At 38.6% G+C, this 14,695-nt stretch overlaps 1 protein-coding gene across 1 annotated transcript in view; it reads left to right on the forward strand.

Annotated features, from left to right (window-relative positions):
* prkdc (protein kinase, DNA-activated, catalytic subunit) overlaps positions 1–9,371 on the forward strand; it is a 93,946-nt gene extending 84,575 nt beyond the window's left edge. The window contains exons 85-86 of the mRNA XM_057824608.1: positions 4,415–4,554; positions 4,718–9,371. Coding sequence (XP_057680591.1) covers positions 4,415–4,554; positions 4,718–4,922 — 345 coding nt within the window. The 3' untranslated portion in view covers positions 4,923–9,371. The remainder of the gene's footprint in view (positions 1–4,414; positions 4,555–4,717) is intronic.
* Positions 9,372–14,695: the final 5,324 nt, after the last annotated feature.

Below are 14,695 nucleotides of genomic sequence, written 5' to 3' on the forward strand. Positions count from 1 at the left end.
ACTGAAAATGTGTGGTTCGTCTGTTTAATCTGTAATAGAGGTCAACCGATATTAGATTTTCAAATGCCGATTCAGAAATAAGAAAAAAAAAACCATTTCAGCTGATTTTGTAAACCGATATTTGAGGCCGTTATATAGTGGGGCAAAAAAGTATTTAGTCAGCCACCAATTGTGCAAGGGCTCACACTTCAAAAGATTAGAGAAGCCTGTAATTTTCCTCATAGGTATACCTCAACTGAGAGACAGAATGAGGGGTAAAATCCAGAAAATCACTTTGTCTGATTTTTAAAGAATTTGCAAATTATGGTGGAAAATAAGTATTTGGTCAAGAACAAAAGTTCATCTCAATACTTTGTTATATTCCCTTTGTTGGCAATGACAAGAGGTCAAAATGTTTTTTTATGTAAGTCTTCAAATGTTTTCACACACTGTTGCAGGTATGATGTTTTGGGACTGTTGTTGGGCAACATAGACTTTCAACTCCCTCCAAAGATTTTGTATGGAATTGAAATCTGGAGACCGGCTAGGCCACTCCAGGACCTTGAAATGCTTCTCACGAAGCCACTCTTTGTTTCCAGGGCAATGTGTCTGAGGCTTGCTGTGGACCATTTTTTTCAATTTCCACCACAGGTTTAAATAAGGTTGAGATCTGGGCTGTTTGCAGGCCATGGCATTGACCTGATGAGTCTTTTTCCAAGGAATGCTTTAACAGTGTTAGCTCTGTGGCATGATGAATTGTCACTGTGGAAAATGATTGCATTATCCCCAAATATATTTTCAATTGAAGGGATAAGAAAGCTGTCAAAAATTTAAATGTAAACTTGTACAATTAATTGAAGAATTAACGACAGCCATCTCCCCAGTGCCTTTGCCTGACATGCAGCCCCATATCATCAAGGAAAGAGGGAATTTTTATGTTTTCTTCAGGAAGTCATATTTGTAAATCTCACTGGAATGGCACCAAACAAAAGATCCAGCATCACCACCTTGTCCAATGCAGATTCTTGACTCATCACTGAAAATAACCTTCATCCAGTCTTTCACAGTCCATGATTGCCTCTCCATTGCAATCTTGTTCTTTTCTGTTTAAGTGTCAATGATGGTTTCCTTTTAGCTTTCCTGTATGAAAATCCCATTTCCTTTAGGCAATTTTACACAGTTCTGTCACATACCTTGACTCCAGCTTCCTCCCCTTTCTTCTTCATCTGTCTTGTCATACATCTTATGTTTTCAAGACATATGGCCTTTAGTTGTTTGTCATGACGTTTGGATGTCTTCCTCGGTCTACCCGTACGCTTAACTTTAAAAACCTTGCCATGCTGTTTGTACTTGGTCCAGATTTTTGATACAGCTGACTGTGAACAGCCCACATCTTTGGCAACCATACGTGTAGCGTTACCTTCTTCAAGAAGTTTGAAAATCCTCTACTTGGTCTCAAGAGACATCTCTCTTTTGGAGCCATGATTCTTTTGAATCCACTTGGTCCAGCAGCCCTCCAAGGTGTGATAACTGCACTGTTTTTATTAGGGAAAGGAAATTGACTGGGTGTGTCTGTATTTTCTACTCAAAATGGAGTGATTCCATATTTTTCTCTTCAGAATGGAGTGATTCTACATTTATTTTTCCTTCACTTGCTCTATAAAAGCAGCATTTACTGACCACCACAATTCCTCTTAGTGTTTCTAAATGCCAAGCAGTTGCACTTTTGAACTAATTCATGATTTTTTCAAGCTTTTTATCTGAGTTCTACATAATAAAATGTCTGAGTGAGTGCTCGTCCGAGACTGGTGATTCCATACTTTTTGCTCGGGGTTGTAGTATAATTCAGTAATTCAGTACCTTAAACTGGATATCAAGGATACTAAATTGATTTTCAAACCCATCGCATGAAGGAAAAAAAACAATTATACAGTGGCTCCATCATTTGCAAATGAGTATTATGAGTATTTTAAAGTGTTACAAATGTATATGCCGAAGAGATTTTTTTTTCTAAATTAATATTACTTTTATTATTTTTATTATTATTATTATTATTAATATTATCCATACTTTTTGCTAGGGGTTGTACAAATGCTCTCTCGCAAATTTCAGACGGGTCCTGAACATATACTGGCTTAAACATGGGGACACGTCTGGCACTGCTGGATTTGATTCCTTGGTGGCGGGGTGTGTTATTGATCGTAGCCTTTGTTACTTAGGTCCCAGCTCTCCCCAGGTGATTCACGAGGTCCCTCCAAGTGATTCTGGGATTTTTGCTCACTGTTCTTGTTATCATTTTGACCCCACAGGGTGAGATCTTGCGTGGAGCCGCAGATCGAGAGAGATTATCAGTGGTCTTGTTTGTTTTCCATTTTCTAATAATTGCTCCCACTGTTCCCCAAACTAACAAACGCAGCACTTCTTTTTATGATTATGCACACTCAGCAAGAACTGTACATTATTTTCAAATCAATAAACCCACTAGGACGTCACAAAGAGATGTTAACAAGTGAAGAGGATGCTCGCCATGCTAAAGCTAAGGCTAACGCGAATGCTACGCTAACAATGCAAGTTACATTTAGAGTGTAATAATCACTCCGTAAATACCTTAAAAGGCTAAAGCAACATTGCATATTTTCTCATGAAAGATAAAAAATATATATACAGTGGGGCAAATAAGTATTTAGTCAACCACCAATTGTGCAAGTTCTCCTACTTGAAAAGATAAGAGAGGCCTGTAATTGTCAACATGGGTAAACCTTAACCATGACAGTTTTATTTTTAAAGAATTTATTTCCAAATTAGAGTGAAAATTAAGCATTTGGTCACCTACAAACAAGCAAGATTTCTGGCTGTCAAAGAGGTTTAACTTCTTCTAATGAGGTCTAACGAGGCTCCACTTGTTACCGTATTAATGCCACCTGTTTTAACTTTTTATTGGTATAAAAGACACCTGTCCGCAAACTTAGTCAGTCACACTCCAAACTCCACTATGGCCAAGACCAAAGAGCTGTCGAAGGACACACCAGAAAGAAAATTGTAGACCTGAACCTCACTGGGAAGACGTAATCTGCAATAGGTAAAATGCTTGGTGTAAAGAAATCAACAGTGGGAGCAATTATTAGAAAATGGAAGACATACAAGACCCTCGATCTGGGGGTGCAAGCAAGATCTCACACATGGCGTCAAATGATAACAAGAACGGTGAGCAAAAATCCCTGAACCACATGGGGGGACCTAGTGAATGACCTACAGAGATCTGGGACCACAGTAACAAAGGCTACTATCAGTAACACAATGCGCCGCCAAGGACTCAAATCCTGCACTGCCAGACGTGTCCCCCTGCTGAAGAAAGTACACGTCCAGGCCCGTCTGCGGTTCGCCAGAGAGCATTTGAAGGATCCAGAAGAGGACTGGAAGAAAGTGTTATGGTCAGATAAAACCAAAATAGAACTTTTTGGTAGAAACACAGGTTCTCGTGTTTGGAGGAGAAAGAATACTGAATTGTACCCGAAGAACACCATACCCAATGTGAAGTATGGGGGTGGAAACATCATGCTTTGGGGCTGTTTTTCTGCAAAGGGACCCGGACGAGTGATCTGTGTAAAGGGAAGAATAAATGGGGCCATGTATCGAGAGATTTTGAGTGAAAATCTCCTTCCATCAGCAAGGGCATTGAAGATGAGACGTGGCTAGGTCTTTTAGCATGACAATGATCCCAAACACACAACCAGGGCAACAAAGGAGTGGATTCGTAAGGAGCATTTCAAGGCCCTGGAGTCGCCTAGCCAGTCTCCAGATCTCAACCCCATAGAAAATCTGTGGAGGGAGTTGAAAGTCCTTGTTGCCCAATGATAGCCGCAATACATCACTGCTCTAGAGGAGATCTGCATGGAGGAATGGGCCAAAAATACCAGCAACAGTGTGTGAAAAGCTTGTGAAGAGTTACAGAAAACGTTTGGCCTCCGCTATTGCCAACAAAGGGTACATAACAAAGTATTGAGTTGAACTTTTGGTATTGACTAAATACTTATTTTCCACCATGATTTGCAAATAAATTCTTTAAAAATCAAACTATGTGATTTTCTGGTTGTTGTTTTTTTCCCCACATTCTGTCTCTCATGGTTGAGGTTTACCCATGTTGACAATTACAGACCTCTCTAATATTTTCAAGTGGGAGAACTTGCACAATTAGTGGTTGACTAAATACTTATTTGCCCCACTCAATTTACAAAACAGGCAAACCTAAAGCTTCCTGTAGCAGCCTGCCTTCAAGCTGCAGCAGGGTCTACTCCACTGGGTCCACAGTTGCCCACACAGATGCCTAATCAAAATCCATTTATCGGCCTTTTTTTGTTGATGTTGATGTATCGGTGTTGGAAAAAAGTCCATATATTGGCCGACCGCTAATCTGTACATGTTTGTTCTTTATCAGAACTTTGAATTGAAGCAATTGAAGAAAGGAGGTACATGGAAGGAGAGCGTGGATACCAAAGAAATCAACTGGTATCCTTTACAGAGGGTGAACTTCGCAAGACAAAAACTAGAGGGTGCAAATCCTGCTGCTATAACCAGGTATGATCATTAAATCTCAATGTATTGATTTGAATTGTTTAAACAAGTGCCTATCAATTTTTTTTAGTGTGGTGTCAATTACTGTCAATTTTTATTGTTTAATACACATAAATTGTTTTACCCTTTAAATTCCCTGCTTGGTGACATGTTTCCTTATTGACAGTGAGGAGCTAAAACTGGGCTTTGAAAAGGACCCGGCTTTCCAGGGAATGCAGTCGGTCGCTTTGGGGACACCGGAGTACAACATCCGTGCAAGGGAACCGTCCTCGGGTCTGTCCGTGGAAAAACAGGTGGACTGTCTACTCGACCAAGCTACGGACGCGAACGTGCTTGCCAGAGTGTGGATTGGTTGGGAGCCCTGGTTCTAACAACTCGTGTTTGTCGTAAGCATGAACAGGTTTGGCGGGTGCCGTTCCTAAAACTGCTTATGCATTGTGCCAATAAGCCTTAGGTTGGAAAAAAGGCAAATAACAGTCAAAGCATTATGCTATGCTAGTAACTTAGCCTTTAGCGGTCACATGGTTGGGCCTTAATTTTTATATGATCAAAGAAAAAGTATATGTCATTAGTGCACTTTGCTTTATCAACATATCTAGAATGTTTCATTGGATTGGTTTGTATTTTAAACACACCAAAAAATGGTCTCTGTGATCTTGGTACATAGTTTGTCCAATTGTAGCTGCTTGGAAGTTGTCTGAAAACAGACCTGTTTCGATAAGTTACTTAACTTGTTGTCTTGTGTTTAATTTGAAGAAGAGTATTGGTAATCTTGTCCTGGTAATTACGAATAAATGTTAAAAATATTTGGAGTTTTATTCAAATGCTAAACCGAGAAAATATTGATATATCTTAACAGAGGCACTGTATTTGTATTCAGGTACGTACTAGCCATCTAGACATTTTGGTGCCGAGGAACTGTATGTTAAAGTGAGTGGAGGAGCTTCATTTAAGCACCATAATGGAGGTCTCAAGACTGCTCCTAAATGTGGGGATTTCACCCCTAAAATTTGACACAACGCAAGTAAGTTTTTCATCTACTTACACCTGAGCAAGTAGGACTCAGATTTAATTTTTTAAAAGAAAACATTATTCATGATTTTCTGGTTGACAAACTATTCCATACTTAAGCCTAATTGTTGGCAGCAATGCGCAAATAAGTTGCTAAAGCATTGCATTTATCAGTAATATAATAAAAAATAGTGGAAATGAAAATATTGACAGGGTTCCTCCAGTTCATGAAAAGTTAAATTCAAGACATATTAATGTTGTTTGAGACCAACTTGACAACAAACCAAAATTGTGGGCAGGAGCACGCACGACAGGACATCAATGAGTGTGATTTAGTCATTGCTAAAAGTCACACCCAATCAATCGTATGATATCCTACAAGTGGAGCGACATAAAAAACAGTAAGAATGTAATGGTATACAAACTTTCAAATGCTGTAGGAAAAAAGCCTAGTTGTTTTTCCTGTTGTACTTAACCCTCACGGGACCATGACCCCTGTACCGAGGTACGTACTGAACCATGACTTGTGTGCACCGTCACACTCCTAATATATATAGATATGGAGGAAAACACAGACAAGACTGAAAAAGCAGTTTCTGCTCTTGCACTCCTCTTTAAAAGAAACTGCTTTATTTTAAGCCAAAACAACTGTTGTGTTTGATAGAACAATATGTCTATATGCTGCCATAGCAGATTCTTGGCGAATTAAGCCCCCGAACTATTTTTAATTTGCCCGTTTTACCCTGGAAACCCCCGTTTACAGACGTCGCGCAACCGTTTTTTGTTTCAACCCTGCCATGAAAACAAGGTAAGTAATTATATTTATTATTCAAAATGTCGGTAATTTTGAGCTTAAAATCATTAATTGATGTCTAATATTTTGTTAAAAAAAAAAAAAAAACGACTTTAAAAAATTCTTCACTCGCATATTTTCAAACTTTTCCAGGGTACCCACAGGTTATTAAAAGTATTAAAAAAGCATTGAATTTAGTTTTCCATTATTAAAGGTATTAAAAGCATTAAATTAGCTGTCGTAAGTCTGGAATTTTTTCACCGTGGTTTTAATTTTCAAGAACATCTCAGTTCTTCTTACGATGCGCTGTACCTCGTGCGTGCGCGCCGTTAGCATCATTAGCATTAACATCACAACACCAGGCAATCGCAGAGTACTGTGTGCTAACGCAAGGAACTGCTCAGATGCCTTAGTTGTTATGTTTGACGAAAGCCTCAACAAGACAACCAAGTCCAAACAGTTGGACCAGCATGTGAGGTATTGGATCGGCGACCAAGTCGCATCCAGATACTTTGGGTCGCAGTTTATGGGTCATGCGAAGGCAGCGGACCTGCTTAACATATCAAAGTAAGTTGTCAATTTCTCCAATTAAAATGTGTTAGATACAATAATGTATTTCTGCACGGTTTGCCTTTCGAAAGAATGTGAATTTCGCAGTTTTAACTCAAGAGTTAGCCATGTTCAATGGGGTATTGGCAGGTGCATTAGCCTTAGCATGGATAAACCGGAGTCGTAGATTCACCATCACTCTCAGATACACAACACGGTTGACACTGTCTATTATTGGAACGGGTGTGGGGTAACTACTAACGTTGATCTGAATAACATGGCATGGTGATAGGCAAATTATAATGTAGGTGATAGTAAAACACCACCTGGTATATTTAAATGTTTTTCTTGATTAAATAAGAGTATGGATTTTCTCTATCTGATTAAAAGAAATGTCTTCAATAGCTAACAAAGGATTAACATGTATTTTTTATACTTCTTATAATGTGATTAGAAAAAAACAATTACCAAGGGAAATGGTCATGTGTAGCTTTTTTATTTTGTGGTAATTAATGGTAAACTACTGCCATTTAGTGGCTGTTTTTTAAACTTTCACTGCCAATTGCAAGCACTTTACAGTTAAGGTGGCCAACTTGACAATCACCTACCTACCACCTTGACTAGGTCCTCTTAAAAGGGAAACCTGTTGTATTGCAAATGTAATTTCTGAAGTTGCTTTACAATAATAGTGTAAAATCCATTTTATCCTGGAAAAAAAATTCTGAAAAACCTTATATTTAAATGTGTTTTAATTGTATCTTTAATAAATGTGCATTCTTTTGTCAAACACACTTAGTAATTGAGGTTAAATTTGATGTTCCGTGCTTTATTTTTTTAATATGATTCAATATTATCTAAATAATGGGTGCGAGAAAAGTATTCATTTTCAGTTGAAATGGCATTAAAAAGGTCTTAAAAGTCTTGAATTTAGATTTATCAATCCCTGAGGGACCCTATTTTAAACAAATTGCATCACAATGAAAAAAATGGCGTCTGTAAAAAAGTCACAGATATCTACCTCATAACTATCGCTAAATTGTATTTTTTTGTTACTGTCGTATTTTCCCCGATATGTTAGATGATAATCGATCCAAACAAAGAAAAACTGAAAAAGAAAAGTTTAAAAGGGTAAATATATGAAAAAGAAAATCTCGACCACTCCTTGATGTCTCTGATTTCTGCATAGCGACCCTTGTTATATTACCATGTTTCACCCATAAAATCCCCCAAAAATCCAGCTGTGGCCACCAGCACGTACAGGTAAGTACGCGATAATATCTCATTAAAGTCATGGCGTCTGCAATTCTGCTCTCGCGTGCTCTCACCTCCAGATAGGGTTTTGCTGTTTAAAAATGCCCTCCTGTTGAAAAATTTCTCCCCCCAGAAAATTGAGATTTTAAGCTTTCCAATTATGTATCACACATGCATACCGGAGAATTTTGAAAGTTGGCCAAATTGGGGCTCTCAGAGCAGAACTTGAAGTCACCTGATGTTTTCCGCCATATATAGATATATTTTTCAATATCCAGGTGAGGCCCTAAATCTCTTCCATTTCTTATCTTTGTCGCACAAGGTTTATGGATACGTCATTCAAGAAAAGTTTAGGGCAAGTGACTTTTTGGTAATAAAAAACAATATTATATTGTAGCATCTAAAAGGACAACGCCCACTGGACAGGAAAACACTCCATTATTTTCAATTAATTGTACCCACCTGAACGCCACAAACTGTATGTATTAAAAAAAAAAAAAAAAGTTGCCCGTGAGTTTTAAGATGACACTTGCCACGCTAAATGCTAATGCAACCGAGAACGCAAATGCTATGCTAACTCTCAGAGCCTCCTAGCATCGCAACCGTCTTCCCTCGTTCTTCCTCGTCCTCTGTTCTCTCCGTGTCTCGCGCGTCATTCACCCAAATTGTAGTAACGAGAGCCTTCACATCCTTAGTAAGATGGGAAAATTAGATTACTCACTATTGACAAACATAACGCCGTTATTAACAACACTGTTTGTCGATCAATAAGTCCGTTGCTGATGTAGTATACTGGTTGATGTCAAAACTGATAAATTAGTTTCATAAATTGGTAATTTTATGCATTATCTTGAAAGTATCGGTTAAACCAGGGGTGTCCAAACTTTTTGCAAAGGGGGCCAGATTTGGTGTGGTAAAAATGTGGAGGGCCGACCTTGGCTGACGTCCTTTACGTAGAACAATATATTTAAGGAAATGTTAGCAAGCCATTCTGTGTGTCACATTTGCGTTATTTTTTTTTTGTGCTGAAACGATGAATCGATTAACTCCAGTATTCGATTAAAGAAAAAAGATTTGAATTAAATTTTGCTGCTTCGAGTATTCGTTTAATTAAAGTAATACACTGCTCTCTAGTCTGCCTCATTTCACATGGCTGAATCCAGCTGCTCCATGTTAAAACCAACATAAGTTTTTGTTTGAGCTGATTTTTTTTTTAATGTATTCGTAATTTAGTTTATCGGTATATTTAGCAGTTTTTTTTTTTTTTTGGTTTGTTTTTGGTGGGAATATTTGTCTGAACCATTTGTCAAGAGCATTGTAAAAAAAAAAAAAAAAAAAAAAAAAAAGCGTTAGTGTGCTATGTAAGTTAGCCATTGTTCTTTTGTCAATCCTTATTTATCTTTTATACCGTTTGATGTTCAGCTAAGATATTTAAATTTTTCACGTTCCTTATCCGATTACTCGATTATTCGAACTAACTAGTTCATCAATTAATCGACTACTAAAATAATCAATAGCTGCAGCCCTAATTTTTTTAATTAATTTCAACAATCTCGCAACTAGCCTTTGTGGCGTTCTCTTTCGACTCTCGGGCTCTTGCGAAATACTGCTGTTATACGTAATGTAATAATGCAATAATGCTGTTGTAAAATTAAATTAGCTTTAACTTGCTTCAATTTCTCGCTTCTTCCCTGTAATCTTTTCGTACATGTCAGCGTGTCTTGTTTGGTAATATCGCCTAACATTGAACTATTTAAAAACGGCGCACTGTCTCTTTGCAAATGAGGCAGACACAGCTGTTGCGTATTTTAGTGAAGAAATAGTCCAATTTCCACCTATCCCTGAAGCGTCGGCCGTCGCAGTCAACAGTTTTTGTTGAGTGTCGCCATTTTAGAAAATTGGAAGTAAAGGGTCACACGGGGTAATGTTGCTTAGAGTGCTGCTGCCTTTTAGTGGGTAAATGAAGAGCAGCATTTAGTGTGTAAGCTACTTCATATGCTGGTAGCAGTACTGCTAACCAATATATTAAGTCTATGCGGGCCAGATGTTAATGATTATTATGACAGAGGCTGGGGGCCGGATGAAATTTGATCAAGGGCCGCATTGGCTCCCGGGCCGGACTTTGGACATGCCTGGGTTAAACAGTAAAAACAGGAAAACTTTGCATGTCAATTTACAGTGTGCGCCCCTGAATCTTCTGCTTGCACCCCTAAAATTTTAAGGTAGGGGGCCACTGTGCTCCTAGTAAAAAAAATGTTATTCCTGAGCCCTGTAATGCCTTAACCCTTAGATGCACAAGTTACTGAACCCTACACTCTTCCATAAGTGGGTCAAAAATGACCCATATTAGAACCAATGTGTTTTTATGCCATTTTGGTGAAGAATAATCACTTGTATATTAATTAGTATGATATTTAGGGCCACACAAGAATGATTTAATGCTTGAAATATCTTTGATACAATTAACAAAAACAAAAAAACAGCAATAGACTTCATCCTTCCTTGTATTTTATCATCAATGAGGAAGAGCTCCCACGCATCTGTTTGGTTAGCCAGTGGTGCTAAGCCCTTGTGGATGCACTGACCGATTTCTGAGGATATTGTGGCTCTGTGTTCTGCCCTGGGTGGGAGGTAATTCTCTCTATTAAGAGCCCTACCAACTCATTCTGTTGGCCATGATTTGGACACGTTCTTCTTCAGAGGACACATAAGTGGAATCTTATGAGTCAGACTGATCCTGTTCAGTTGGATTTCCAGGTGGACAACTGCCACTGCCACCTGGACAATAGTCTGGGTCCTCATCATCAGAAATTTCGGACACTTGAGTCCAACCCCGTTACTGCCTCTCCATCATCCAACATGTGTAGGACCATTTCAGCTGTAAATCTAGCACAAATCCGATTTTTTTTCGTGTTTTTCCGACTCGACTGAACAGGAAAAGTCACATAAAAGTGGACCATTTTCAAATTCGATCCAGGTCACTTTCGTACGTGGTTAAAATCCCATCCAGGCCACATTTTTCCAGAATGTGGCTGCGGTCCGAACTGTCAAGTCCCCCAAGTTGGAATTCATGCAGCAATTAACATCAGCAAAGAGTGAGAGCGACAGGGTGCTACGGTAGCGGTGCAGCTGTGCATTAGCGTTAGCGCCTAGCTTGAACGCGGCTTTTGGGGAAGGAGCGGGCTTGACAAGTCAGAAAAAATAAAATGGGTTGAGAAGAAGCCTGACAATGCTCGGTATTCTCTCTGCTGCAATGCTCTTGCGCATGCGGGCCACAAAATACTATATGGACATAACTTACAGTACACGTATAAGCTCTTGCTGTGTAAAATAATCTTCTTAAGGGATGTCACTTTTTACATACCTAGTCTGTGTGGTCCAGGGTAAATTTATTCCTGACAGCCAAAGTTGATAAGAATGAAAGATTCCCATTGGATTCCATAGAAAATGCACGTGGATCATTTTTGACCCACTTGTGGAAGCTTAGGGTAGTAATACAAAAATGACAATTTCTTCAAATGTATAAATAGTTCATCAAAAATTTGAATGGCATTATATCAAAAAACATGTTTTTGAGGAATACCTGGAATATGAATTGATAACCCTTTTTCATTCCGAAGATTTCTCAAGAAAACCTCACCAGGTCATTTTTGACCCACTTATGCATCTAAGGGTTAATTGTAAAGTTGTACATTGCCACCATTTTGTGCTAAGGTCTAAACAATATATAATTTTTATTTAATTTAAAAAAGCCTGAAAACCTGTATTCAAATGTTTTTGTGTTAAAAAGAAACAAGCCCAACGTAAAGTGTGTTCCAAACGTTGTAGACAACAAAACCCGGATATTGTTAATTCATTTAATAGGTTATACAATCAGCAAGAGCGAAACAAATACACTGAAAGACAAATGAAGGCTTCAGAAAGTTCTTTTGCAAAATAATGAAACCCTGTTATTTCCCTCCTGCATGTTGAGTTCATACATACATTAGTTCAAGTAATATTAATTTAGAAAAAAAAATCTCTTCGGCATATACATTTGTAACACTTTAAAATACTCATAATACTCATTTGCAAATGATGGAGCCAATGTATAATTGTTTTTTTTCCTTCATGCGATGAGTTTGAAAATCAATTTAGTATCCTTGATATCCAGTTTAAGGTACTGAATTACTGAATTATACTACAAGCCCGAGCAAAAAGTGTGGAATCACCAGTCTCAGATGAGCACTCACTCAGACATTTTGTTATGTAAAACAAACTCTGGTAAAAAGTTTGAAAAACTAATTCATTAGAATTAGTTCAAAAGTGCAATTCCTTAGCATTCAGAAACACTAAAACGAATAAAAAAACATTGTGGTGATCAGTAAATGTTACTTTTATAGAGCAAGTGCAGGGAAATAAACATAGAATCACTCCATTCGGAAGAAAAAAAATATGGAATCACTCCATATTGAGTAGAAAACACAGACACACCCAGTCAATTCCTTTCCTTAATTGGGCCCCTGCCTCAGATTAGATCTGCTCGTTAGTCAGCAGTTAAAAAGCAGTACAGTTATCACACCTTGGAGGGGTGCTGGACCATGTGGATTCACAAGAATCATGGCTGCAAAACAGAAATGTCTCTTGTAGGGGTGTGACAAAATATCGAAATGGTGATACACCGTGATACTTTGTATCCCAAAATGTTAACGATATGCTCCTGTCAAGAATCGAGATATCGTTTTAAAAAGGTGTCAATGTTTAAAAAAAAACATCAATCATCAAGTTGCTACCAAAATCTTCCACCATAATAGTGTCACAGTTAACTCTAAGGCTGCCATTGACGGTGCTCGACGCCCAATCCGTTTAGACTGCGAAAGTTCGTCCATTCAAAACCAGAGCATTCACAGTCATTCGGTCCGATTTTCAGGGGATTTACAGGTCACTTGCTGTTCATTTTAGGCCATTTACAGGTCATATCCTGTTGAGTTTGAGTCACTGCCTATTCATTTGGGTGATTCCCAAGTCAGGTCCTGTTCTGTAACTTAAAATAAACAGGAAGTGAACCATAAAATACCTCAAAATCAACAGGAAGTAACTGAAAATCAACAGGTAAATGATCTTAAATGGCCCAAAATTACCTCATTGCCTGGCATTGGCTGCCACTGACGGACATAGACGTTCAATCCGTTTGAAGTGGGAGGGATGGCAGCGAATGAACTCATTCGCTGCCATCCCTCCCACTTCAAACGGATTGAACGTCTGCTATTGATAAACTCATTCCAATTCACAGCAGAAGCTTGTTTTTCTGTTTATTATTTGTCTGTAGAATATCCTAGATTTCCTGACCAATGTATCGACATATTGTCAGATCATCGTTATCGTGAGCTTTGTATCGCAAATCGTATCGTATCGTGAGGTACCAAGAGGTTCCCACTCCTAGTCTCTTGAGACCAAGGAGAGGATTATCAAACTTCTTGACTAGGGTTGTGACAAAATACCGAAATGGTGATATATCGTGATACTTTGTATCCCAAAATGTTATCAATATGCTCCTGCCAAGAATCGAGATATCGTTTTAAAAAGGTGTCAATGTTTAAAAAAAAGCAACCAACAAGTTGCTACCAAAATCTTCCACCATGATGGTGTCTCAGGTAACTGTAAGGCTGCCATTTAAGGTCCTCAACGCCCAATCCATTTAGACTGGGAACGTTCGTTCATTCGAAACCAGAGCATTCGCAGTCATTCTGTCCGATTTTCGGCCCATTTACAGGTCACTTGCTGTACATTTACAGGTCATTTCCTGTTGCGTTTGAGTCACTGCCTACTCATTTGGGTGATTACCAGGTCACTTCCTGTTCTGTAACTCAAAATAAACAGGAAGTGACCCATAAAATACCCCCATATAAACAGGATGAAAATGAAAATCAACCGGTAAATGACCTTAAATGGCCCAAAATTACCTCATTTCATGGCATTGGCTGACAATGACGGCCATAGACGTTCAATTCTTTTGAAGTGGGAGGGATGGCATTCGTTCATTCGCTGCCACCCTCCCAGTTCAAATGGATTGGACGTCTACTAGTGATACACTCATTCCAATTCACAGTATTGTTTGTAGATTATCCTAGAATGATTTCCTGACCAGTGTATCGATAATCGTTGCATCGACATATCGTCAGATCATCGTTATCGTGAGCTTTGTATCGAAAATCTTATCGTTTCGTGAGGTAACAAGAGGTTCCCACTCCTATTCTTGACGCGTATGGTTGCCAAAGAAGTGGGCTGTTCACAGTCAGCTGTATCAAAAATCTGGACCAAGTACAAACAGCATGGGAAGGTTGTTGAAGTTAAGCATACTGGTAGACCGAGGAATACATCCAAACGTCATGACAAACAACTAAAGGCCATATGCCTTTTAAAACAGAAGATGTACAACAAGACTAATGAAAAAGAAACGGGAGGAAGCTGGAGTTAAGGTATGTTACAGAACTGTGCAAAATCGCCTAAAGGAAATGGGATTTTCATACAGTAAAGCTAAAAGGAAACCATCATTGACAC

The sequence above is a fragment of the Corythoichthys intestinalis genome, chromosome 20 (assembly GCF_030265065.1).
Source record: "Corythoichthys intestinalis isolate RoL2023-P3 chromosome 20, ASM3026506v1, whole genome shotgun sequence".
Taxonomy (NCBI): Eukaryota; Metazoa; Chordata; class Actinopteri; order Syngnathiformes; family Syngnathidae; genus Corythoichthys; species Corythoichthys intestinalis.